At 41.0% G+C, this 26,964-nt stretch overlaps 1 protein-coding gene across 6 annotated transcripts; it reads right to left on the bottom strand.

Moving 5' to 3' along the window:
* Nucleotides 1-288: 288 nt before the first annotated feature.
* TFG (trafficking from ER to golgi regulator) lies at nt 289-24,140 on the bottom strand. 6 transcript variants are annotated; one of them, XM_074855751.1, is made up of 9 exons: nt 23,970-24,140; nt 21,086-21,202; nt 18,836-19,044; nt 12,828-12,911; nt 11,788-11,934; nt 10,116-10,283; nt 7,642-7,782; nt 3,305-3,388; nt 289-1,034 (listed from the first exon to the last, which is right to left on the bottom strand). In XM_074855751.1, coding segments are annotated over exons 2-9 (1,182 nt in total). In that variant the 5' UTR covers nt 21,088-21,202; nt 23,970-24,140; the 3' UTR covers nt 289-687. The 6 variants fall into 6 exon arrangements, with proteins under 6 accessions (XP_074711852.1, XP_074711871.1, XP_074711880.1 ...); XM_074855770.1 differs by having other exon boundaries at nt 289-1,031; XM_074855779.1 differs by having other exon boundaries at nt 21,098-21,202.
* Nucleotides 24,141-26,964: the final 2,824 nt, after the last annotated feature.

Raw genomic sequence — 26,964 nt, 5'->3', positions numbered from 1 at the left:
CCCCCTGCCCTTGTTAAACTGAAGTTTTTATGTTTCAGTTCTTGTTCATTTGGTAAGAGGGTGACTTGGCAATTAACAGCAGCTGAAAGGGCCAAACCAGCCCCAGATGCATAACCTCTGCAAAAGCAATCTCTATTCGCAACCCTTCTCCATTTACACACCTAAAGATCTGTCTCTTCTGCAAACCCCAGCACCACCGGTCTCTACCCCAGTATCTGTCCACCCACCTTAACACTCTTTTCTTGTTCAGTATTACCCAAATTTGAAAAATCAACATCAGGCATTGAATAGATTCTGGGTTTTTATTAGTTGTCCAGGTGAGCATTACAATTTATAATACATCATATCTAGTTTTACCTCCAGAATGAATCTAATTTAGTACATCATGGTATTAGTAAAAACAAGCCTGAGAAGTGGGCTAAACTTCCACCTAGCATCTTCATACCCTTCCCCCAAGGCAAGCTAGCATGTCAATCACTTTACAGACATTTAGGTAGTGTTCCCCCAAAACAACGCAGCCCCAGATTAACCTAGGAAGCAGATACCACTTAAAGCAGGAAAGATTCAGTTGGTGGTTCCCCTCCCCCCACACAGAATTTAACCCCCAGCTCTCTGGTTTTGCCTTGTTGGTTCAAAATCCCGGAGTCTGTGGGGGCAGGACCGCCGGCAGGTGCCCATGGCTGCTCCTTACCGGTAGCCAGGTCCCGGCTGGGTGTAGCCCTGGGCGCCGAAGGGCGGGCGGCTGCGGGCATAGGGGTTGGGCCCGCTGGGCGGGGGCGTGATGGTGCTGCCGGGCGGGGGGGTGAAGCCCGGCCGCGGCTGGAAGGTGCCGGGGGCCGCCTGGGAGCCGGGGGGGCCGCTGTAGGGCCCGGCCTGCGAGGGCTGCGTGGTGTAGGGCTGCGGGGGGAAGCTGCCCCCCGGGTACTGCGGCGGCTGCCCGGGGAAGGCGGCAGCCGGGGCTGGGGCCGCCGGCTGGCTGTAGGCTGGGAACTGCTGGGCTTGCTGCGAGGGGGGCTGCTGCTGGCTGTAGCCTGCTGGAAAGGCAAAGAGCAGAAAAGGGGGGTGAGAGGGAGCGCGGCATACCTCAAAACAATGCAGTAAGCGCGGAAAAGGCAAACAACCAGCTGCCTGGTTCTCAGCATGCTACCGCTGCAGCATAGCTGCGCCAAAACCAGGTGGTACACAACAGACATTAAAAAAATATCACCTAGTATTTTACCATCACATCACATGAAAAATAAAAAGCCTTCACTGGCAAATGAGGCAAAATGCAACCTTCTTCCCAAATAAAAACCTCAAACTGGCACAAAAATACCGTTAGGGTTTAATGTAAGTCATACCTTTGGTTAAATGAGAGGTGGTTTCAGCTCTTTAGGGTTAAATATGAAAAAGTTGTGCGGAACAGAATACTTTAGTACAAAACTTCCATTTAAACATGTCCCAAACTTGATTTTTCTGCATAAAACCAGCTTCCAACAGGAATTTCTCTTATTGAAGACTTTAACACAACACAAAGTCCTTTTATGAAGAAATAGCTACTTTTATCCACCATGAAACACACCTGCAGCTACTTGCAATGAAACCTCTCCAGTGACTGGGATCCTGTCAGCATTAAACACCAGACACACAAATTATTAACAGTGCACAGCCCTAAACAGAAAGAGTAAGGATTGAAGAATGCACTGGAGTAAACTCACCTTGAAACTGGGATCAAAATTTACTCACGAGACAAACCTCGGAAGGGTCCATTTTTACTACCATGAATCAATAGCCACAGGGTTGCCTAGCAGATCTATGAGAGCAGGAATGGATCCCACTCTTGGGAAACAGGGGTTTGAAAGGAGACAATACTCAGGGGAACAACAGCAAAACAAGCAAAAAAATTCTTATGAGTCAAGATCTTCAAAAGCTGCTGTCACTAGGTCCTCAGAAAAAAAGACTGTTTCTGAAAGACTAGGTTAACTGAGAAACAGAGGAGCCCCAGGTCAGCTCTGGCAGTGGTTCCTTCTTACTTGCAGGTGATGGTGATTAGAATGCAGAACTCACATTGCACTACAGCTTTCACAGGAACTTCTCCAGTAAAATAATGGACTGGATGATGGCAGGGCATGACTAGAAAGGAGATGGAAACTCCTTCCCCCCCCCCCCAGTTTTTAAGCCTAAAGAAAGTCAGATAGACCCTTCTACTTCCAATAGGCGTTACTTCTTCTGAAATTAGACTTCAGAAAGTCTGTCACTGTCTTCTAATTACAAATGTGGGGGTGAGACATCTGCAGAGAACAAGATACCATTTAGAGACCCAAACCAACCAGCTCTCGCACAGTGCACAGGAATAAGGGCTGAGGCACCAACCTTCACTTCCAAGTTTTCTAGGGTTCCTATCCAAGATAAACATGGAATGTCTCCATAACCTCTGCAAGTGTTCTCATCTACATCAGAACTGATGCGCTCCCACTGTATGTATTGCACACCCTAAAAAAGGCCATACAGGCTCCATTCTAAGTCACTTAATGGTACAGGAGTCTTTAGTTTAAGGAGGATTGTTTAAAACAATGATAAATGCTCTATATCATTTTCTAGAAGTATTAAGCAACTTGCAGTTTGTTATGGAATCTACTGTTGCAGGCCCATCCCTGTACTTCAGCTGGATGAGGATTCCTAGCATACACTATGCATTATTAGATGCCAGCTGCTCCTAAATGAAAGTTCTGAAGTCAAGTGTATTTTGGGTATACGCAAAAGCCAGCTTTTCATATTTGACTGTGCATAAACCACTAGTGCACTGAAATGTTCTTCTGCTAAAAGGCTACTGGCGCCTTTACTTGAGGTATCAACAACTAGAAAGAACTATCACTTGAAAGTGTCTCCGAAATTACAGTGTTTATAATAGCTAAGTATATACTGACAACTATAATCTGTTCACACCACTGAATTTTGTACATGGAGATTATTTGAGATGCAAGAAACAGGCCACCTTTGTATACCTCTGATCTTTCAGGAAGCTAAATTGGGATGTTTTAGCCACTTACTTGCTAGAATCTCAAGACTGCAGGAGTTCAGCCTACCTTTCTAACAACGCAGTCTGCTGATTAATAACCAGCTCCGCTTGTGCTCACCATCGAGTAGGACTGAGATACCACAACTCCAACTACGTATTACACAGAGAGCTACAGCATTCTTCTCCTGGTAACTTCTGAACTGGGCTGCTTCCCACCAGAGCAGAGGCCCGGGGGCTGCCCAGCACCCTGCCCTGCCCCACCGCCTTGGGCACCGCAGGGTGGGTTCTGCGGAGAGCGCAGCTTACCTGGGTACTGCACGCCATACTGCTGCTGAGCCTGCGCCTGCGCTGCGGGATAACCGGGCTGTTGGTACTGTTGATACATCTGACCTGGGGATTAAAGACATATTTAGGTAAAGCCCAGTACCCCAGCTGTATTGTAAACAGACAGTGAACAACATCCTAACAGTTCAAGCATCGCAGAAGCAAACCCTCCCACAACACATAAACACTTTTTTAAAAAACATCTGAACACAGTGAAGTGTGAAGAGGTGTTCCACCCAATTACCAACTGAAATCAATCTACAGATTTTAGTTTCTGAACCATGTCGTTCTGGAGACTAAATGACGTTTATTTATTTCTAACAGAACAGTTCTGATTTGGTACGTGAGGCTTAACTGCTTCACATTTCCAGAGGATGCCAGAAGCCATGCACCTTAAGTAGTGCTACTCTGCTGGGAATCTTTAAATATCTTGGTAACTGCTCCAGACCTTACACTGTAAATTAAAGTACTTCACAAGTTAAACATGTCCTCAGATTGTCTGTTTATATTTGTTTTTTAAGACCATTTCTGCATCAAAGTACTGTAAGCAGAGTGGTACATTATTTATTCAGACCACATTTTCCAAAGTCATCCATCTCTTAGTATCTGACTTGCTTTAAGCCAAGTTTTCTTAAGAGACCCAGGAGTATACACCCCAAAGCAAGAATAAAACCATACATTCTTAAGCTTGGGTATTCTAATTCAATGTTAGTTTTTCCTAAATTCACCATTTCCAATTTCTTGGCCAGAAGAGGCAGAATATTTGTTTAGACTTAACCTATGGGCCCCTCTGTAGGCTTTATGCTTCTGTTGTTTTTCAATTTAGTAACAGGCACAGTCAAAGAACAAAAACAATTATCTGCCAAAACTAAAGCTTAGCTGAACTGAAGCAGACATGGAAACTTTACTATTATAAAGTGTTACTGCACCATTATTCATTCTGCAAAGATCAGCAGGCTGTATAAATACACGGTAAGCTGTATCTTCTGAACTGCACCAAGAAAAAGGCAACTCGGCTCTGCTCCAAGTCCTCCCAGACCCCAGTGCACACTACTTTAAAAGAATTCCTTATTTCTTCTTTTCTCTGTGTTACTTGCAGCTGAAAGCACCGGTATTTTACATTCGCACTACCGTGTTAAAAATATTTTATACTGGTGCAGTCATTCAAATATTACGTGGTATGCAATTGTGGGATGAATAGAGTGCTAAACACAAGGGTTGAAGAGAATTTAAGCCTGTTCACTTGATAATTAAGAGTTACAAACACAGAATGCATGTTTTCTCTTTCTTTAACTCAGGTTGTTATACAGAAATTCTGACAGAACAACCCCGAGGCTGCCTGGCTGGGGATAACGCAGAGACCACACTGGCACCTGCTGGAGAGCCCAGGCAAAGGGACATGAAAGCAACAGCCCGGAGTTTTTCCAAAGCTTCCCGAGAAGGCTTGCTCTCTTCACCGGGGCTGAAATGTTGGTGAGGGGCAGAAAGGTGTTCCAATGCCAGTCAAGAAAACATTCTTAACTTACAGTCCTGAATGCAGGGATCTTATGGGTCCTTAAAACTAAAACACAGAGGGTTTTCCCTCTCACTAGTTCTTTACTCCAAAACCAAGATGAGCTACAGCATCTGTGTCTGGTTTTGTGCTTAGCAGTGGTTACTGCAGTCAAAGATCTGCCAGCATTCACCATTGTTCCTGTGCACTGAAACAGCCATTTTAGCTTGCTTCAGAAAAAAAGACCAAATAGGCATAGTCACACAACATGCTTTTCCTTGGAAGATCATGAAGTGCCTACATGAATGAACTTCTACATCTATTTCAGCAAAGACTAAAAAAGTGTCCACATCTGTACATAATGGGTTCAGCAACTGAATTTAGTGGTACAAAAGCACAGGCATGCTGCAAGAGACAGCGCTACACTGAAATGATTCTGTTGTATTGATTTGATTCAACTAGTGAATGCTTAAAACTTTATCAAGGGCGGCAAGCTATTCATTAGTATCAACACATAGAGGTGATGTGACTCGGTATTCACAAATAACAACAACTAATAACCAATTATCATAACTCCATTTATAGGCAAAGAACACCATTAAAAAAATAACCCCTGATATACCAGAATGATTGACACGTGATTGGCATCACCATTTTACTTATATCCTCAAAATACTGAGAAGGTGGGGGGAAGCACAGCTTGGGGTGTTTTGGATTTTTAAGAAGTGAACTAATATTTTAAACCTAGTTTCAAACTAGTTTTAAAACTAGTTTCTACCAAGACCATGCTCTGCACCAGCAGTGCCATTTGTGTGAGCCAGTCCTGCTGGAAACCCAACCATCAGCATGTATCCAAAGTCCTGGATGGGCCACAGCCCTGCACTGGTTCTCAGCTCGGCTGCATGAGGGGCAGCAGGACGGGACGCCGCGGGTCCCCAGATTAACCTGGGACTGAGGTGCTATCAAACAGTGAAGTAGGAAAAGCTACCCCATGTTTTAAAGGAAAGTCTCCAAACACTTTGGATAAAAGCAACTTAGTTTATGAAAAAAAACTCAGAGGTTGATAATCACACACCTATTATCCAGCTTTGTAAGAGACTGCTATCTACCATATGCACAGAAGCGCTCCTGCTAGTACTTCTGATGAACAAAGTGCCATAATGACTTCTGATCTCTTCCAAAGAACTGAACCATCCTATTTTATCCATAGAGTGAAGAAAATATAATCAATACTTAACATATTTCAGTGGCAATAATCAAAACTGCATAAACTACAGACCAAAACCTTCATAATTGGTCCTGTTGTACTTTCACATGCAAAAAAAAGGACCTGGGCAAAGGTATAGCACAGTTCAGTGTTTAAAAAAACAAAACCAGGCACTATACTTTCCTTGACTCAAGTTTAGAAGAATCATTACATCTACTCTGATACAGGAGCCTAGACACCTTCTTTCCCAAGCAAGGTGACTTTTGCTGAAACAAGTACTTTTCCCCCTCCCTGGCATTAGCCACCATTCAGGATTCCAATCTAGTGCTGCTAGTGCTTTTCAGTGTTTCACTTTTTTGTTTCAGTTCTAGTTCTACTTTAACATCAACATTTATCGTATTAAAGTAAAAAGTTCAGTAACTGAGAGTATTTTTAACATTAAGTTTTCTGGCTACTGACAGAAGAACTTGAAGCACTTTTTTCCAAAAGTAACTTCCATCCAGGAACACCAAACAGTTATATCTTTAAACTACAAAGATGTCTCTTGCCGTCTCTTTATATCACTTAACTAACTCTTTAGAGAAGCAAGAAAGCAAAAAAAAAAAAGCCAAAAGCAGCAAAACAAGTGTTTTATAAGCTCCACTGCAACCAACAGCATCCGTACCTGCTTAAATATTACACCTAACTACAAGCTGCTCAAATACTCTGCTCAATCAAAATGTTACCGATGCCCTTGAGGGGCCTGTGGATCCTGCGATCACCCTCAATAATGCCTCTCACGTGTATCCCAGAATTATGGCAGTGTAGAAAGCAGCAGAGGGCTGTAACTTGTTTCTACACTAACACAGAAACAACTTTATATTGTAGTTCGTACAGAGGTAGAAATACCAAAGCAAGTGATTCCAGAGAGTTTCATCCAGAACTATGAAGGTCTGAAAGCTCAGTGCTCTTAGAAAATACCGATAGGAAAATGATGCCCAAATGTAGCAAATCTCTGAATAGGTTTAGTTTTAGAAGTCAAATCACATGTAAAAGGGCATAGTACGAAGGAATGTGAATACCAGAGTTAAGACCTTAAGCTTTGAAGGAGAGCCAACACGCTCAAGGGTTACATGGGAGAACTACAACACACAGGAGACAGTCACAAGGTTTAACGTGGCCAGCACAGAGCCCTACATGATAAAGAAGCAATGCAATCATGGCTTTGTTTTATTAGATAGAAATGATGAGTAAACAACATTTTTAATTCAGAGTAGACAAGCCAACAAACTGAGCGAAAGCTTGACACAACACACAGGGTACGATACAAACTAAGATCTTCATATGGGTGCAGCATACAGAAATCTGCCTTACAGTAAAGGGAGCACAGATGCAAGCAGAAAACAGCACCATGAAAATCCTCCTCGCGTTACCTCACCTATCCTTTTCAATAAAGCTACTGCTCCATCTGCCGTTTCTATACTGAACAGCATGTGAGGAAAAAAGTTCTGCCTAGTGGCACACATGAATTTGTAGTTTGGTATCGACTTTGGGTCTGCTAATTCGAAGTCATAGCTATTAACCACTCGGATTCCGACACCACCATTCACGTCTTAACCAGTAAAAAAACATGCTGCTCACCTTCCACCTGACCAGTCTGTGGCTGCGTTCCGGGGTACGGTGGCTGCTGTGCCTGGACACCAGGGGGGTGGGCTGCAGAAGCGGAGGAAGCGATGCTGTCCGGTGTTCCTGATCGCTCTTCCGCAGGGGCACTGGGTGGTCCTAGAGGAGCAAGAACAAGATACAGTATGTCAAATGAACAGAGAGTTTGAATAAAAAAAAAGTCTAATACAAGACCATTCCCTTGCAAAGTTTTTCACATTTTTTCAAGTTTTCCATAGATTGACATCTGAGAGTATCACACCTAAGTGAAAATGAAATATATTTGCACATCTAAACTCTCTGAAAATATTTTTGGGGGATTTTTCCACCTGTCTCTAGGTCACTCAAATTTCATCCTTCCAAGGAACCCAACCCATCTGTGGGATAAATCGCTCCATGACGGCATGTTTTTACCACAGCTTCAAGCACTAACCTTACACACGCACACTGATGGCTTGCTACATTTAGACAGAACATGAACCTACGTTCTCTCTCATCTGGAGCAAAGGTGAAAGGCTGCATGAAACTGTTCAAGCACACTAGTGTTTTACTGTGGCCCACATGTGCTCAGGCAACAAAGTGTTTCACCAACAGTCATACAGCATGTGAACAGAAAGCCTCCCAGGAAGGTGTTAAAATCACACTCCCGGACAGGATAGAGCAGGCTTCAGTCTAAAAGCAATTGTCTGCTTTGATAATTTCAAAAATATTCCAGCTAGCACCCGAAGAAAGTGTGGAGATGGAGAATTCAGATTTTCTCTACGTTACTGAGAAGTTCTGAAATATGCAGGTGAACAGGTATAATATACTACAGTTAAATGCAAAATATTTTGTTAGAAACAAGGAGGCTGAAACCTGGATCTTTCTAGCTCTTAGCTCTCTGAATGCTACCTATGAGACACTACTACCAAATACATGCTTAAAGTTAAGCACAAGTATTAGAAATGTTGCAAATTCACTTTCAATTTTAAAGAACATTACATTTACACAATATAAACGTGCATCCAACAAGCCCTTAATTGTGTTTTCACCTTACCCTTATTGGGGAAAAATGAATCAAGTCTGCCTACTTCTGGTTTTGCCTTCATAGACATAGCTGCAGGATTACAGCTTGAGAAATGGGATTTCTTATATCCTGTTTAAATGGTCCTCTGTGAAGTTCTTTGTACATTCAAGGCACGGTCAAGTCACTTCACTCCACCAGAGAATTATGGAGACACATAAACACTGAAGTATGGCTGATGCTATTATCAAAGCACTGACCGACACTGAGGCTTTGTACCAAGGGACAAAACCACTCCTTCCAAACTGAGCTCCAATTTTCCGCTAGCTGTACTTCCTACTCTGTCACTTCATTGCTCAGAGATAGCCCACTGTAAGTTTTGGAGTACTGCCAAACCTTTTTCTGTTTGGAGAAATAACCATGCCATGACAATACCCAAAATGTGCCATGGAGGAAAAGATCACTCAGTAGGCCTGATCCCTGGAGCAGTTCCCCAACCTGATCACCACTCTGTCTGTGGGTACAACCGTGGGTCCTGCACAGTCGCAATCACACAGTGCTGATCTATTCCTACCACTCCCCACATTCACCAAGGCAGCTGTACTTGTAGAAACAAGCTCCAGTTGCTATTAGCTTGCTCATCTGTCTCATTACTTCACACATCACATAAAATTTACTCGCTCTAGAGTTGTGAGTATGCAGCAAATCCTGTTAGCTAACAGCAGGTTTATTTTCAGCTTTCAACGCTACATTAAACCTTGCCAGAGCCACGCAGATTCCGTGCAAAATCACTTCTCTATATTCTGCATCACACTCCCTATTACATTCTACGTTATCCTATCTTAACTTGACTGCACTCAGTTTAGTATAACCAGTTTTTATATGTTTAGCATTCTACTACCAGGCAGGGCCAACAGTCATGCAGCTCCTCTTCAAGAACAAATATAATTCAGACAAATTTGTTATTCCTTTCTGTTAACAGTAAAAAAGTTGACATTATTTACTTTTGAAATGAAACAGAGGAAAGGCAGGGTTGTACAAAAACATTCTGACTGACCCAAATGTCAGAAGCACAAACCAAGAACATGAACTGCAAGATCAAACCCCAAGGCAGAGCAGTAGATACTGCTTTTCTATCCCTGGCAGATAGCAGATAAGTTACTCTACACAACAGCTTTAAAGAATTCAAATTAAAAAAATTAAGTCCTTTTCTACTCCAAACTAAAACACAATGCTAAAACCAACAGCAACATTTCAACATTTTCTATACAAAAGTTACCAAACACAGTGACAACACCTTAACATACCAAGTTTTAGAATTCTGAAAAGAAATAGTGAATACAGAACACAGCTTAATACACCGAAAATACAGATGCTTTGTTACAAATCAAGATTTGAGTCATCAATTATGAACAGGTTTTGCTTCCCTTTTCCTAAGATGTATTCTTACCTGACACCTGATCATCTGTCAAGCCAAACGCTGACATGACATTCTTGCTGATTTCATCCTGGTTCTTCAGCGGATCAAATGCAGACATGCTTGCTGCTATAACTTGAGTGGATGGCTTAACATTAGAGTCAGCAGCAGCAGACTTTTCCTCCCTACCATCTACAGCATCTACAAAAAAATTGCCCAGTTATTAATTCTTGAGACCTAAAACACTATGATACATATATATTGTACTACAGCAGCTTTAAAATTGCATAGTTGTGGGGTTTTTTAAATTTAACTCTTGAAATGTTTATGTTAGGGTAACAGTGATGAATCAGTGATGTATCTGAAACTGTGATGAATCACAAAGCTTTGACTTCATTGCACAGTTACTTAAAGATACAATGACACTGTGGAGTATCAGTATCATGTGTCACTTTGTCTTAAATTCAAAGGTAAAAAGCTCCTGCTTCAAACAAACTGTTCTGGTGTGACTTGCCTACAGAGAATTCAAAGTTAAGAAAACTTACAGGATAGGTTCCAGTTGATTATAGTGTTTTATAAACTGCAGGTTTTGTTTTGTTCTATCCCCTTCTCCCAGAATTCTTCCCAAGCTGACAGGTGAAGTTCATCTCTTTGCAATTATACCACTGACACTGCATCACTCAGCAACCCCTTACCTAGTAGTGCTACAATTTCTCTTAAAAACAAACAAGTGCAGATAGGGTTTAGACTGGCTAGCTTTGTTTACACTCAAAGATCATCACCTTAACCTCCTTTCAGATGGTTTATAACCAGAATCCACATTATTCCACTGAAATTAGTAATTGCTTATATTGCAGCAACAGCGGCTAGGATTTTTTAAACAAAACCAATCAACTGTCGAAGTATAAAGTACAAAAGCAGCGTTTCCTAAAAGAAAGGCTGGAGTTCTTGGTTTGCCTCTTTACTTGGAGCTCTGTACTCCATGACTTGGTGGCATTATTTTCTGTGTCCAGCTTACCCACAATCTGTAGTTAAGCACAGAGGTATAGTTGTTACAGTACAACAGCACTAAGCTGGGAGATCTGTGCCTCAAAACTGGTAGAATAAGACTTCCTTCCCTGTTTTGCCGTCCCCCAATAACCTTTCCTACCCCTACACCTGCACCCTTGTGCTGCTTACCCTGAGACAGCTCTGATGCTGGTCTGAGCTCAAAATGTGGGGATTCAATTTCCTAACCTGGCAAAAAAAGTGGATATAATTTGTGCTGAATTTGCTTTTTACTGTTTTAGTGAATCAAACTTGCTTAGTAATATGACAAGATAAGCAGCAGAGCTAGCCCAAAGTAAGCAGTGGGAGTGCTCAGCTGGGAGCAGGAACTCTTCAGCAACAACAAACTATTAATTCAGCTTAAAGCCCTCTCAAAATGTTGTCGTGATTCACAAGTGTTAGTTACAGCATTTTCATACATTGCGACAAAAACTCAGACTTTGAAGTTTTATGCCTAAATTAACTTTGTGCTTTACTCCAGATAATTTGAATAAAAATTCTGCCTCTAAAATAAGTGAAGCATTAAAAACTAAGTTCTGAACCATCAAGAAACAGTTAAGAATGATCACAACCAGTATTCATGCCTCCATTTTTAACTTTCTTAAACAGCACACAACTCTGCAAATCAAACTAAACAATTCTTTGCCAGGCTGCCTACCACTTTCAGGCAGATTAGTGGAAAGCCCTGGTTCAGCTGGTGGTTCTAAACAGTCCAGTAAACGATTGACTTTATTGCGAAGTTCTATCAGCTCTCGACGCAGGTATTTCACCTGATTAGATTCTAGGGGTCTTGGTTGTCCATTCACTGCAAAACAGCAATTAGATAAATTTAAGACTGTAGTAACATTTTGACATCCTGGTTAAAATCAGAAAAAAAAAATCCCAACTTTTACTTGCTTGTAGCATCACCATCCTCTGCAGAGTTTAAAGCAACAAAATTTAGTCAACACAGACTGAACTCATTCTAGAGCTTACTGTTCCTTTAATACAATCTTAGTTCAGCATAATCCACAGCACCAGAACTGCAGAGTAAAGTCTGCAGTAACTTTCTGCATTGTTTACTCATTTCCATGAATATACCCCGACCAATACAACTATCACACTCGGTTGTGGAAAACTATCCCTTTAGAAAGTGCCTTTAGGACTAAGGCAGCACACACAACACTGCTGCAGTGCATGAATAAGGTCAGTGTCCAAGTTAAAGGCTGCTTGTTATTCCTTGGAACCATGTGCTGATTTACCAATAGTAGCTTGAAAACAAAGACCTATTTTATAACAAAGGCCAAAGGATAAATGTTAAAATCTATTCAACTTCAAGCAATTAATGTTAGTTTTTAGTAGTGTCCTAGTAACACTGCAAGATCATCATCATCATAATTTTTTCACACACCTGTGGAAAAAAACACAAATGATAACATGGAAAATAACATTAAGAAAAAAAACATTGACCACATATATATGTATGACAAATACTTTAAGCAATCTTATAAAAATAAGTAGTTTTCATTTCCATAAGTTCAGATGTCACATGAAACATCAAGTGAGAAAATAGGTATCATCTATTAATCCAGTATTTTCAGTTTACAGATTTCATTTTTCTGAGGTGACAAACTGAAAGTATTCAGTACCTTTCCATGAAGCCCACTGCCTGAATTTTAATAAACATTAAAAAGAAGAAGAACAATCTTCTATACTTACCAAACAATGTCAGCTTAAGTATCCTACTGCATTGAATTGCAAAGGAAAGATCTGAGCTATCAAAAATTGTTATAAGATCTCCATCTGAAAAGAACGTGAAAAAGTTACATTAAAAGCCAAGCCTGTTAACTACTGAACTTCACACTAGGGCAGAAGTATTACTTCATTACTCAAAAATAACTTTCCCTATTTGATTCTGAAGTTACTGGGGAAAAAAGTTATTACAGTGCAAGAGTCAGCATGCAGGGAAATTACGCACAGAAGGTCAGACAGAAGGGAGCCTTCTGACATTAGCCCTTTGAAAGTTCCACAGAGCTCATCATTCCTTTATGTTTACATACAGGACAAAACACTAGAGCTAAGAGTTCACAAAGTCCAACACCAGAAAGAACGATGATGCCAGTTAAAGCATGCCTGTTCCCAGTGGCTCCAAAACCACAGTGTTCATGAACAGACAGGAGAGTCAAAATTGATGGCACAAGACAATCCCAATTCAATTTTTAAAAAACAAAACACGCACACAAGGGAAAATTTTAAGTGACTACACCACTTTCTCAGGTTATATATACTGAGAACACTGAGCGGAAAGACTGACTTTCAACAAGGGAATGATAATAAAGTCCCTGTGTAAAAGTGAATAGTGAAAACATCTACCAGCCTTAACACACAAATAGAAATGAAGACGTGAAGATGTTAAAGTAGTCAGAAGAAAACTTTTCACTCAAACCAGGAATCTGACACAAAGTCTCAACTCTTAGCCATTTATTTTTGTGTCAGATTTCAGAGGAACTCCCACCTAATGAATTCTAATGAATCCTAATGAATTTGCACATTGCCATCAGTCTCAGAAACTATATTAGAATCATATGAGATCCTTCATTCTTAAGATACCAAGGGCTATGCACAAAGCACTGAACACCTTCAATCCTATTAATACCCAAAAGAGATACCAAGTTCCCATTAAGTCTGGTCTCTCCCAATTTTTAATCTGAGTCAAGACAATCCAAGCTAACATATTTGCTTACTCAACAAGATCACAGATAAAACAAGACTATTCTCTTTGGTAGGACGGATTTTCTGCTGTTTAATATATTCAACAGATTATCAATAGATTAAATAAACACAAATTGGGCAGTGTGAAGGAAAAGAGTGGGAATGTGTTATCAGGAAGACATGTGTACTGGCAGCGGGAAAGAGAAGGGATAGCAGGACCACCTCCTTCCAGAAGAGCCTGATGACTGGGAACTGAGATGAAACACTATCTAGTGAAGCTTCACCTTCAGAAGCAACAGCATTAGACAAATGACATACAGCTTGGACAAAGCCGACTCCAGGCTAGGAATGCCCCTCCCTAAAAACACCATTACAAGGAGGCTCTGTGGACAGACACGGAAGCATTTTTAAGTACAGATTACTGCCTAAAAATTGAGCTACTCCTTATGTGACAAAGTTCCAATTGTATAAAAATTACGGTTAAAATTTTTGAATAAATGAATGCTTCAGTTTGAATAATCATAAAACACATGATGGCAAGTTGAAAACAGCTCAAAATTTGAAGAACTACATATTCTAATTTTGTCATACCTGACTACAAGTAACACCACTGCAATGGAAGGTTTTCTTAGTATAGTACTGTTAATAACACCTAACAATGCCTGTTAGTCTTCAGAGAAGTTGCTTTCTAACAAAATAAACAAGAAATCTTACAAATAGCAACAAACTGATGACATATGAACTAATTCTCAAGTTTTCCTGAAAGAACTATTGTTGTCTCTGAAGATTTTTCTGTATCCTATGTCCTGTTTCCCCTTTCACAGTCTTAAAAAACACTGGTTGATGGGAATATCAGTCACAGATTCACTGAATAGAGACCGGAAAGTCTCCAAAACCCCACGAGGCGGCCTGCTCCGGTGACACACTACCCTCCAGGTGAAAATTCACACTCAACCCCTCAAGCTGCAGTTTATGACTGCTGCCATCTGGTGCTATTGAGAAGAGTTTGGATTCCATGGCCTTTGCAACTCCCACTTCATTAGCTGAAGCTGCTGTTACCTCTGCCCTCGGCCTCCTCCGCACCACACTGAACGAGCCCAGCTCCCTCAGATGCTTCCTGTAGGCCCTGGGCCTCTCACCCTCCCCACTGCATTCTGCTGGACCCTCTCCACCTTCTCCAAGTCTTCTTAGCCCGGAGTGCAGGTGGCAAAACTGAGCACAGACTTCCCGGTGAGGCCTCACCAGTGCCAGGAAGGGGAGCATGATGGCGTCCCTGTTTGCCATTATGTTCTATAACAAGACTTACACAATCAGACTCTAAACAAGTAACTTTACGAAAGTTAAACACTCCTTTCTCTTTGGCAGTAAAGTGAGGACAAGGGAGATTTCTCTCCAACTCATTCCTCCAGCTTTTCAGTATCCTTTCCTAAATGCTGATACCAAAATCCACTGGTGTCTTAACACAAAGCCCTTCTATTCCATATTCTTCTGCTAACACAAGAAGTGATAATTACTTCTCTTGCCAATGCACAACACTGGCAGACCATCTTATGATGCTTTTGGCATACCAGTCAATACCCAAATTCATTGCCTGAAGAAAGGTGTGAGTTCTAAACAGTTTAATCTGCATAGCCAAATGAAAATGTATATTAAGACACATAGTTTACATGGATTAAAGTCACCCAAGAGAATCCAGATCATTCCATCTTACTCTCCCTCACCTATTTTAACATTTATGTTGAAGGCATTAAAAATAACAATTAAAGTTTCTGTTTTAAATTGCTAGCAGAAAAAAAGGCTGAAAAGCACCAAGTAGAGAATCTTTTTAGATGCACTGTCAGTTCTATGATTCCTATTGACAGCCATCAAGCTATTACCCAAGCAGAGCATATGCTAGGACTCATAAAGTATATGTGTATGTCAAGCCATGCAAAAGTCTGACAATTTAAGCATATTAGATTTATCAAACTTCTCATTTTAAGGAATGTCAATGAAGCTTAATCCCTGTTACCATGATATACATAGGAATATACAGTGTTAATTATTTTCTATTGAAAAGTAATACATACATTCCTTTATTTTCTCTACTAATCTTGTTATTTCAAGAACTTAGCTTTCTTTTTCACAAGGGACATAGCTTTCACTCTCTACAATTTCCTGTGTACCCTAAATATTCCCTGCTATGCCAATTATAATGGTTTATCTTTAGTATAAACTAGTGACTCCCTTAACTTGCCAATGGACTGGAAAGTATTTTAGCATTAATTCTGCTTCATCATGATGCATTCCAATTTTTATGACATTAGAAATTTGAATAAATTAGAAATGTTTAAGACATTAAAAATCTGCCTCATTATCCTTGGCCCTGCCAGCTATGCCTCCTCATCTACTAGCTTTATCTACCCTTATATTTATCTTTTTTTTTCCTGTTCCATTTTGGAAAAAAAAAAAAAAATCAAAAAAAGCACCACCAAAAATGTAGTTTACCTTCACTTTGGTAAATTTACTAAAGGTGGAGACATTACTGACTAGCACACCACTTTTGATTACATGCAAGATGAGTTAATAACCCATTACTGGCTCTGACACAAAGACATCAACTTCTACTGCAAGGTAATGAAGAACAAGAATGACAAGGCCAATCTCACTTTAGGCATTCTAGCTTTAAATTCAAGCCCAACTTCAAAAATTTGAAAAAAATTAAAGTTTCTCTTACTAGTTTCATAGGGGCTTTGCATATGTAACTCAATAACGCAGTGTGCTTAAGATGCAGTTCTGCTCTTTGGTTCATATAAACGCACTGCTGGCAGTCCTCATTGGTTTGCTTGGGGATTTTTTTTTTTTTGCAAACATTGTGTTTTACTACTTATTCAAGAACGTTAAGCAGGACGTGAAAATGATTTCACACCTAGCAGAGCTATTTCCTTAGTTCAGAAATTTGAAAGATGCCGAGCTTGAATCCAAAACCTAACTCCACAAGGCAGTAATCAGACTGAAACTTCTCTTCCCCAGTAATTAATAGAAGCATCACATAACCTAAATATAACTTTGGAACATGCTTCTGACTATCTTAGTCCACAAACCCAGAGACAGGAGGATTTGGATTTAAAGCTTCCCAGCCTCTCCAAGTAACCATACAAGTTTGAAAAAACCAAAAATGTGTTAGATTCAAGGATCATGACAGTCTGATGAAGATACAACGCCACAATATTTTGCAGAAGTTTCAAGTAGAAAATCCCCTATCCAGGCCTCAAGATCACTAGCTTCACGTGTTACAGCAATAAGAAACAAAGCCAGGAGGGGTAGATGAAGCATTCTTCTGAACACTCAGAGTGTGCACATGAATTCTGAGAAGACTCAGATCAAGGTTGTAGAAGTAGTGGAAATCCTTAGACCAACTTAAGATATCTTCTCATAACAGGTGAAGACAGGCATTCCTCCAGGTCTGGAGGGATAAAGAACAAAACTGAAGTAGCTAGAATGTATATATTCCAATGTTCCTAATGACTGAAATAGATTTAAAGAAGAATCTTAGCTTACTTGAAGCAAAGTCAATACCACAGTCCTCATATGACAATCAAACTGAAGCCTAGTTCTGTTAACTTCTTCCTTAATCACTTGCAACTTCCTCTGATATTAACGATGTTTAAATGTTCTTATCAGTGATGATCAGTTAGGATAACATATACTAAAATTTCACATATCAGTGGAGAAGTAGTACAAAGAAAGCTAAAATAAAAAGTAGGAGGTCTCTAGGCTGTGAAAAATAACCAAAGAATGAAACCATAATTAGTCTCCATCATCCACCATTATCTTAAAAAAAAGACAGACACATATACAAAAGCAGAGAACTATACTTTATACTTAAAGAACAAGTAAGAATGCAAAAAAAGGGACTAGATGCTTCAACGTAATGAAAAAGCATCCATCATTTCCCTTTCACCTTTCTCATTTCAGAAAGAAAAAAGAAATTGATTATGTGATAAGAAGAAAAACAAAACCACCACAAATCCACTGAGATCTCTCCCACTGGAGATCCATCTTATTTGGATCAAGACCCAAAATATTAGTCCTTCACTGCACATCAATTTTGATGAGCAGCATCTCTCAAAAGATTTATGAACCTGAAAAAACTGTCTCAGGGTCATTCAATGTGAAATTTTATTGCCTAGGTGTATGAACAAAAGTTATTTGACATTTTAGGTACCACAGACAGTGCTAAAGTTTCCTAGTGCTATTAAGAAAAATGAACCTGAATGCATCAGCAATGTAGCTCTTTTACTGTACACCAGCATAATTATCAGTCTTTGATCTGACTAAGAGATTTTGGACTTCATTCTGAATCTCATTTTATTAACACCACCCCTCTGTCCCAAATTAAGTACCTTATCCACACCCCACACTGACATCCAAAGAGGAAAAAGCCTCTGAACCACAACTCTCTATACATTTGAAACAAGGCCCTTTTCATTCTGTGGAGCCCTTTTTTCTTAAGGTTGCATTTGTTTAGCACTGATGATCAAGACCTTAGAAACAATCAATGTCAAACAGATTCAAAGCGTAACACATGGGAAAGATTGCTTTTAATAACTATTTCAGGTTAAAAGTTTCTTCTAATCTTTACTGATGGAGGAAAACCTAATCAAGAATTACTACTACATAAATCAAGTTTTCAAAGTGTTAAAAGAGCTTGCGTTAAGTCACACGTTTATTCACTCCTCACCTTCAAACCCACTTTATCACTGAAAACATAAAGAATGGTTAAATGAGTAAACAGAAGAGAAACCTGCAATAGCAAAAAGTGAACTTTCAGATAGCTGATATTTCAGAAAAACTGGAGGAAATGTTCAGACAGCATAACCACAAGAGATACAGCTTCTACTGCCTGATTCAAAGGATTTCACAAGAAATCACTTGCATTTGCCAAGGAATTTGGACAACTTTGAAGAGGTGAATCTCACTGTTTCTATCCATAGATAAATCATATCAGAACAACAGTAGTAATTAAACCTTACCTTCATCTTTATACTTTATTGTGACTTCATCATTGCTCAGAAGTTTTCCTCTAAAGACTCTTTGCATCATTAGCACCAACTCATCATAGGTGATATCTTCATTATGAATAGGGATTCTCCTAATATCTTCCCCAAGCTGAGCCTTGATGATCAGCTTCCCACTTAAGTCCAGCTGCCCATTCATGGTGGATTCCTTATGGCCTGCAGACCTGTTAACAACAAAACATTAAAAACACTTAGGAAACTAAACTGTCAGTTGTTTAAATGTATCTGATGACAGCTCTGAAGCTTTCCATCTTTGGAGAGCGTTACTGTTAGGAAGCTCTCCAAAGAACCTCTCTCAGACACATTCTATGATCCACTAATTTCTCAAACAATTAAGTGCATGACACATTAACTGAGCTCACAGACAAAGAAGTAGTCTGTAAGACCTAACACTTCTAATTAAGTTAATCACAGTTCCTAGTGCTCAGAATTTAAAAGTAAAGATTTTTTTAAAAAGTCAAGACAGCTTTTAAATATGTGTGACATTTAGAAATTTCAAACTTGGGTGGGTTTTTTTTGTAAGATATCAGCTGTAAACTGTCATGGAAAAAATTCCCTAGGATTTGCTTTTGAGATACATATATCCATCTCAGGAAAAGTGAAATTGCAGCAAAAGCTGTCAGCCTTACAGTATTATATTGGTTTCATTATCACCCTATTAGATCATTTTTACATCCCCCATAATTATGATAAGCAGCAAAGGGTGCTTTTTTTTTCCCATAACAAAGTATCTTATTTCAAAAATTATAGGTAGTAGGGTGGCTTTACTAAGGGGATCAAGTTGAATCATGCATTATTTCATGAACAAATAACGAGCTGAACGTTGGTTTTATTATATGCATGATCAGAACACATTGAGGGTTCCTCTCCAGAAAGGAAGATACAAAATTTTTCCTTTTTTGAAATTCTGAGATGTTTTAACCACGATTTTAGATTTTTTAAAGCTGCTCAATAGACCACACATTAGCTACTCATTAGACTCAGAGACACAAATTTATTATGCAGTCTACATGGTCAGAACAGTCAGTCACTCTTGGTGCTTTAAGAGAGGTGGACAACCACTCCAACTGAAAAGGAAGTGCAACAAAGCCATCTCGTGCCCAAGCAGCATACAGCATATACTTCAGAGTTCTATCCTTAACGCTTTATGTAAGACAACTTAAAAATTATTACTTTGTAGGAGGCATCGCTCATTAAAAAACACAAAGGCCTTATGTTTCAAAGAAAAACAGAAACTACAGAGAAGTTAGTGAGCAGAGGAATGGAAAAAAAAAAAAAGAGATCTAGATAGGTAGTCAAATGTCCCCTCCTCTCTTCACTGTTTTGGACAGGGCCAAAACAATAAATGTGGAATGAGGAGCAATTAAAGAAGCTGTTAACATCTGAAGTACAAATACCGAAGATCTTAAAAGCAGGCTGCCCTACATCTCAAAATTGATGTTTCCAAATCCACATGCAGGGAAGCGTGTGTTCTCTTGTGCAAAAAGAATTCTTGGTAGAGATATGCAGGTATTTCTCCCTTACCTTTAAGGATGTTATACCACAGTGCTTTATGAGAAAACTGAATTTTGCTTTGGTCTGTCTATTTTTTAAGTACTACATGGAAAATTACTTCTCTCCTACCAGAGGAACAAGACACTGAACTAAAGCCTTTAATACATCATACCTTGATGCACCTATACGTACTTAACTCTACTGTGTCAATGGCAATGTTTAGCATTAAAGAGATGTAGTATGATGCTATCTCTAGACTGCAATTCAATTTCTGGGGTTTTTTTGGTAATTAATATAAAGCAAACACTTCATGCAAATCCCTTTGTTTAGCCCAACAACATCCAAAAGAAAGAGACAAGCAACTATTGAACAAAACTTAGTCTTGTAATCAGACCTAACATGAGGTAGGTGGATACAGTCTAACTGCAGAGAAAAAAGACTTGCAATTAACAGAGTCAGGTTGCTGCTGAGACACTATGACCAAACGGTGAAGTTTACAATATTGCTAATGCTCATTAATGCAGTATTTATGTTTTGCAACATAGGAGTCTTGACTGCAGGCACATCAACTCAGTCTAATTAACACTTTAAGTTGGTTATAAAAGCATAGGGTTTTGCAGTTGTTTGGGGTTTTCTTTAAATTTAAAGCCTTAAAAAAATAAAACAGCATCCATCCACAGGTTTTCTTTCACCTCCTTTTCAAAAACGTACATTTATCATTACCTTGTCTGTCTTGCTGATGCTGGATTACTGGACAGATTTCCCACCTCACTTCAGGACAGAGTTAGGATAAGCCGCCATGCACGATTAGTGCCAGAAAAGAGGAAGCTGCATCAGAAAAAAACCCCAAGAAATATTTATTTACAGTGACGCTTCCTTAGAATTACGCACTTCACATCATTCTTTCACTTTAGAACACCATAACAAATATACCCAACTAAAAAAGTCACCATTTTATCTGTAATGTAACAGACTTATACTTTTGAGTATTGCAGTGTTTGAAGTTCAACTAAAACAGATCTAACAAGAGTTTTAATTTCATAGTAGAAGGAGGTTATATTTTTTCTAAATTTTGTAACTACATGTAGGAATTCCTAACAGTAATGTGTTCCTTTCCAGGCCAGTGATCTTCCCCAACAGTCTCAAAATATTCATTTGTATGGCCTCCATCTTAAAACTCCAGGTTAAGTTAAAGAAAATAAACTTTGACTGTTTTAATAGTACAAAAAAACCTAGAAGTCCATTTCTTAGCTTAAGGCTGAAACCTCTGTGGCATTAAGCAGTGTGCTTTCAAGGACAGACTGCACAGCATTAGGACAGGGTACCAAGAGGAAAGCAGCAGTAATGCCATTTTTCCACAGGAAGAACCAGCAAACTATGCAAGAAGGAAATTAAGTCAGAAATACACTATCACTTAAAAATATGATTTGCCCTCAATTCAGCTTAAGATTGGGCTTTTTCTGCTAGAAAGCCTAGATGATGAGCTGTGTGAAGTTCATGCAGTCCACCTGTTTATTACACAAGTGCTTAATGCCCAGAGCTACAAGACAATGATTTAGTATACAGACCAGTCAATGGAGAACGTAACTGTGCTCCTCCCTCCCCCCTGACGGGCGTACCCTACTCAACACTCTTCTTGTCTCTCTCTCGCACACGCATGGTTCACCTCAAACATCCATGTTCTGATTTTTAGATGATTTGCTGCTAACCAGAAAGAAAAAGTAGGTTCCTCTCATCCACATGAAACAGGGCTTCCTAGCTCTTTCCACTCAACTGGAAGTGGAATGGACAGGCATAAGACATACAGGACAGAAGCAGAGAGCAAGCAAACCCCAGAGAATAGACAAATCCCCTCTCTGGTTCCCCTAGGCCAGCAGCTGCTCCCCTCAGCCTGGGTACGAAGTGTTCACCTTTACTCACTCCTGACAGGAGGAGGTAAGACTACTAAGCAGGTGAACAGGAAGAGACTACATTTCTGATTCCTCACTCACATTTTATAAGGTAACGCATGAAGATAGTGTCCCTTCCACACCAACCTTGCTACAGCTCCAGGTAAAATTTACTGCAATGGATATGGATAATACATCTAAGAGTGGTTTAACTTCGAGAGTTCATTTAGCTACCATCTCATGTCATTTAAACATTAGAGCTGGGCACTGGTTTTGCTTCTTTAGCATTACAACGTGAGCTACTTAGAAACTGACAACAGTAAGAATCCAACCTCATCTGTAATTCCTGAAGATACACATTTTGGTGGGCACACCTGAGCTCCTGTGGCCTTTCAACAGATTGAAGGCATCATTTGTATCTTTACACAAGGAAACCAGCTACTGTAATGTACTAACAGAACTATAACATCTTATTTACCAACATTAATCACAAAAATCTGCTGTGTGTCTATCAATGATTACAAAAAGGTAACAGGAAAGCATCTAAATGCACTTTCTGTCCAACTGTTCTCCATTCTGCTTGAAGGTGTCCAGGTTTTAAGGGAGAGATTCTAAACACCACAACTGCTTGCAACTGTTACAGAAAACTATGTGAAATGTACTGATTGTTGAATTACACAGCATTCAAGCTTTTCTTCCCTCACTGTGACACAGCTGAATGGATGACTCCCTTGAGAGAGTTCTTCAGAAAAGACATCCAGAATGAACACTAATGAGCTTTTTAACAGAACCAATCACAGTGTCTACTTTGTTGAGGGAAGAAAAACAACCAAACGAAAAAGCATTACCGTCTTCCTGTTTCAGAAAGACTGTTTTTCATAAGAATCACACTGATATCTTTCTAATCTTCCTGGTGTACCACATGCATTTTGGAGGCACAGATTTTTTCCTCCCCTCTTGGCTCCCTTTCTATTCACATCGTGCACCAATCTAAACGGTGCATGTGGACAGCAACTGCCCAATCTAAGCCAGTCACTTCAGGATCCCTCCTAAAGCCATGATGTCATAACCATGTCATAACCATGTCGGATTTCTCTATCCTTTTTGCATTGCAGCAGAGAAAACCAGCCTTGCCTAAGCATGGGAAGAAGAGGCATTCCTGCTTCACTTTTTCCTCTGTTAAAAGACACAAAGCACAGGGTGAAGCGTACAGAAACAGGGCCCAGCAGTACTGCCTCCCAAAACCCACTCGACGGAGCCATGAGAGTTTTCCCAAGATAGCTGTGAGGTGAGGAGAGGTGAAGCAGAAAGGAGAAGAGGTCGCCCAATGGGGAGCAGAAATCACTGCCATGCCCTGCCGGGAAATGAGGAGTCTGCAGTTCTTCTGGCTCCCAAGGGGAAAGAGGTTTGATGAGCACGGGAACACCCCCCTTGCGGAGGCAGGGAGGCTTCTGCTAACCTTCAACCCCGATTCCCCAGGCCGAAGGGCGGTTTCATCCTCCTTCAGGCGCGGCCGGGGGGATGCAAGGGGTCTCCCAGCCTCTCCGTCAGGGGCCGCGTCGCCCCTGGAACCGGGGAAAAGATGGGGCGGGGGGGGTTATCACCCCCAGCCCGCAAGCGCCCCTCCCGCCGCCCTCACGCACGCGGCAACGGCTCCCCCCGGGCACAGCGCAGGGAGGGGGAGGCGCGGAGCCCCGCTCTCTTACTCTGGCTTCTCCGCGGTCCCGCCGGTGAAGGCCCCCCGCCCGGTCCGGGTCCGAGCGCGGGCACGGTGCCGCCGCCGCCACCCGTACGTGGCAGGGGAGAGAAGGGGCTGGAGCGACGGCTGCAACTGCCGGGCCTGCGCGAGCCGCCCGCATGCGCACCACAGCCGCCGGCCCGGCCAGCGCCGCAGCGCGCATGCTCCGCCCGAGGCCCCACCCCATCACAGCGCGTCAGCGGGCGGGCGGGCGAGGCCGCCGCCTCATCCCGGACAGATCCCCCCCCGGCCCCCCGCCGGCGGTGGGCGTGGCGCCGCGTTGGCGCGCTGGCGGCCCGGCCCGGCTCCGGCCCCGCCCCCGGCTCGAGCAGCCCCCCCCCCCCCCCCCCCCCCCCCCCCGCGTGTCCCCTCACTGTTCCCTGCAGCCCCGGTCGGGGCGGGACGTGGCCGGTACGTACCAAGCGGCCAGGCCTTGGGGCGAAACCTTTCAGACTCCTGAGCTAGAACACAAAAGCCGGTTACCCGGCTGATGCGTACCCCTGAGGTGAGGGTAACACCCCTTCTGCCGGCCCTCGGGTGGCTCGTCCAGCCGCAGCCGAGACGTGTGGGAGACGCGGCCCAAACAACAGAAATCGATGGTTCGGACAGAGCGCTGTAACGGCGGATGTGTTTCGAAATGCAGGCTTTGGCCCTTGTGGGCTGGCGGTGCTGAACTGAAAAATGGGCCATAAACTTGCAGCGTACTGGTCAGGCAACGCTGCCCTCAGAGCCTGGTCGTCCTCCAGTAGTCGTTGCCCTGATGAGACCACCGCTACAGGCGTTCACTGCTATCCCCCCACCTTCCCACCTTGCATTCGGAGCTTGCCCACCTGAGAGAGAAAAACATGAACCTGAAGCTGATTTCCTGAGGTTTCTCTATATTAATAAGAATGCACTTCTAAGGGTGCCTGTCACAGAGGTGCTGGAACTGGACCTTCTGTTACTCTAGGATATTGGAGATTCCTGCTGTCTTTCTTCATTTGTAAGTGAAGCTACACATGCTACTACACAACTGTAGTTATTTCCTGGAGTTAGAGATGTTTCTGAGAAGACACCTTTTTCTTTAGTGTCTTGAAAAGCAAGGCTTCCAAATGGCAATTTCTGCTGGGACAAGAAAAGAGTCATAGGAGTTTGGTTTTTGTAGTATTTCTCTTTGCTTAGAGCTTTGTCTCTGCTTAGAGGAGTGTAATAACAAGACCAACTAGCAATATGCAAGCGTTACTCATACTGAAATGGAGGTGAAAAAAGCTGTGTGATACATGTTTTTAATTCTAAATATCTTGAGGAGGAGGGGCTTCCTTGATAAATATTAGAAAATATTTAGAGATAATTTGGTCATTTGCATTTTCAGGGGAAAAAAAAATCGTTTCTTTGCTTTTAAAAATATGGGAAAGATCTAGAAAATAGGACTTTTCCATTCATTACACTCTCTGCTGTGCATATTTTATACCTTTGTACTGATGATTCAGTCCCTCTCCAATCTATTTATCAAAGCAGTGTTTCCAAAGTGTTAACAAGAAGAAACTTCATGATCCTTAAATAGTCCACATATTGCAAAGAATACCAAAGTTCACTACATTATTGAGATCAATATATTCCACGTGTAGATAAGAGCTGAACTATTGTTCCTGTTACCATTAAGCATATAACCTGAAAAAGATCATTCTGCTTATTTCCATTTTTTAAACTAGGATTCCCTGGATGGAAAAAAAAGCCATAAAATGTATGATTTTCTGGGGTTTTTTATGCTGAAAATATTTTATGTTAGGTGAGACGTGCTCAGTGTTGGCTATAACAGCATTTTATTAACATCTAAAATACTTTGATACAGGATGTTTAATTAGTAAAAAGTCAACACTTTTCCAATTCAAATTTATTAGTTTTTAAAGGAGCTATGTTGAAAATTAAATGGGATGTGCTTTAAAGAATATTTTTGTTTGTGGGGGAAAAAATATCAAAAACTAGAGAAGGTTATCACACATTTAAGGAGCCATCCTCACAGTGCCTAGCTGTGTTTTACAACACAATCAAATATCATCCTTCCTAAACCACTATTATTTCTAAATTCTCTTTCTTCAACAAAATTGAAGGAATTGACAAAGGCAGGTATTATACATTTGATTTACAAATAAAAAATGGATGTGCATAGAAACATAAACTTCCTGTCCAAAAAGAAATACCTTTCCTAGATAACTTTTAATGACCTTCTCTGCCTTTTCTGTCACAGTGGTGATGAACTTCAGCCTTGTAACTGGTGTGACTGCTCTTTTTGGAGGCTTACCAATGCTAGAGAACACTTATTTTCTGCTTCATAGAGAGAGCAGGGATTTTTGAGATGCAGAGAACTTTTCAGGACCACTGAAACACTTCTATGAAGACATTCAGACAGTCTCATGTACAATGCCTAGTGTATTCAGAGGTGCTATCCCTAAATGTTGAGCCATCACATTTGATCGTGCCCATGACCTTATTTGGAGCAGCGTGGAAGTTTTCAAAACACACCACATTCATTTGTAGAAAAAATGAAAGCGGGAGGTAAAGCTGACCACACTTCTGAAACCAGATTATTTAAAATTCAACATGGTGTTCTTATTTTATTAAAAGCAGAGATGGCAAAACATACAAATATATTTGTTCAGAGAACGGAATAAAGAAATATGGTTTTTAGAAGTTACATGTCTAAATTTCTCAGGCTTTTTGCTCACGCAGGAGAGAATGGGATGATCGTTAGACAAGAACCCACTACAGTGGGCCTTACTACTTTGCTCAGTCATGAAGTGGGAAGAGCTGCTTGCACTTCACACACTGGTTGTGCTCAAGCCATGATACACTTCCTTCCATCAAGGCACTCTCCTCTTCCCTTACTCCTCACTTCAACCTCCAGAAACTCTTCTCACCTCCCCCTTTGACATTGCTTTCAGCCTTTTTGTATTGAATAATATTAATGAAAGTGGGACAGAGAA

Source organism: Strix uralensis, chromosome 2 (genome assembly GCF_047716275.1).
Source record: "Strix uralensis isolate ZFMK-TIS-50842 chromosome 2, bStrUra1, whole genome shotgun sequence".
Classification (NCBI taxonomy): Eukaryota; Metazoa; Chordata; class Aves; order Strigiformes; family Strigidae; genus Strix; species Strix uralensis.
The sequence above is the reverse complement of the archived record's forward strand: the minus strand, read 5'-3'. Positions and strand labels throughout refer to the sequence as shown.

Excerpts from the sequence above, each read along its gene's own strand:
- TFG (XM_074855751.1), bottom strand. Across the intron at positions 12,912-18,835 it reads AATAAAGTATAAAGATGAAG|ATGGAGATCTTATAACAATT; the intron begins GTAAGGTTTAAT and ends CGTTCTTTTCAG. Across the intron at positions 11,935-12,827 it reads ACTTAAGCTGACATTGTTTG|TGAATGGACAACCAAGACCC; the intron begins GTAAGTATAGAA and ends GCTGTTTTGCAG.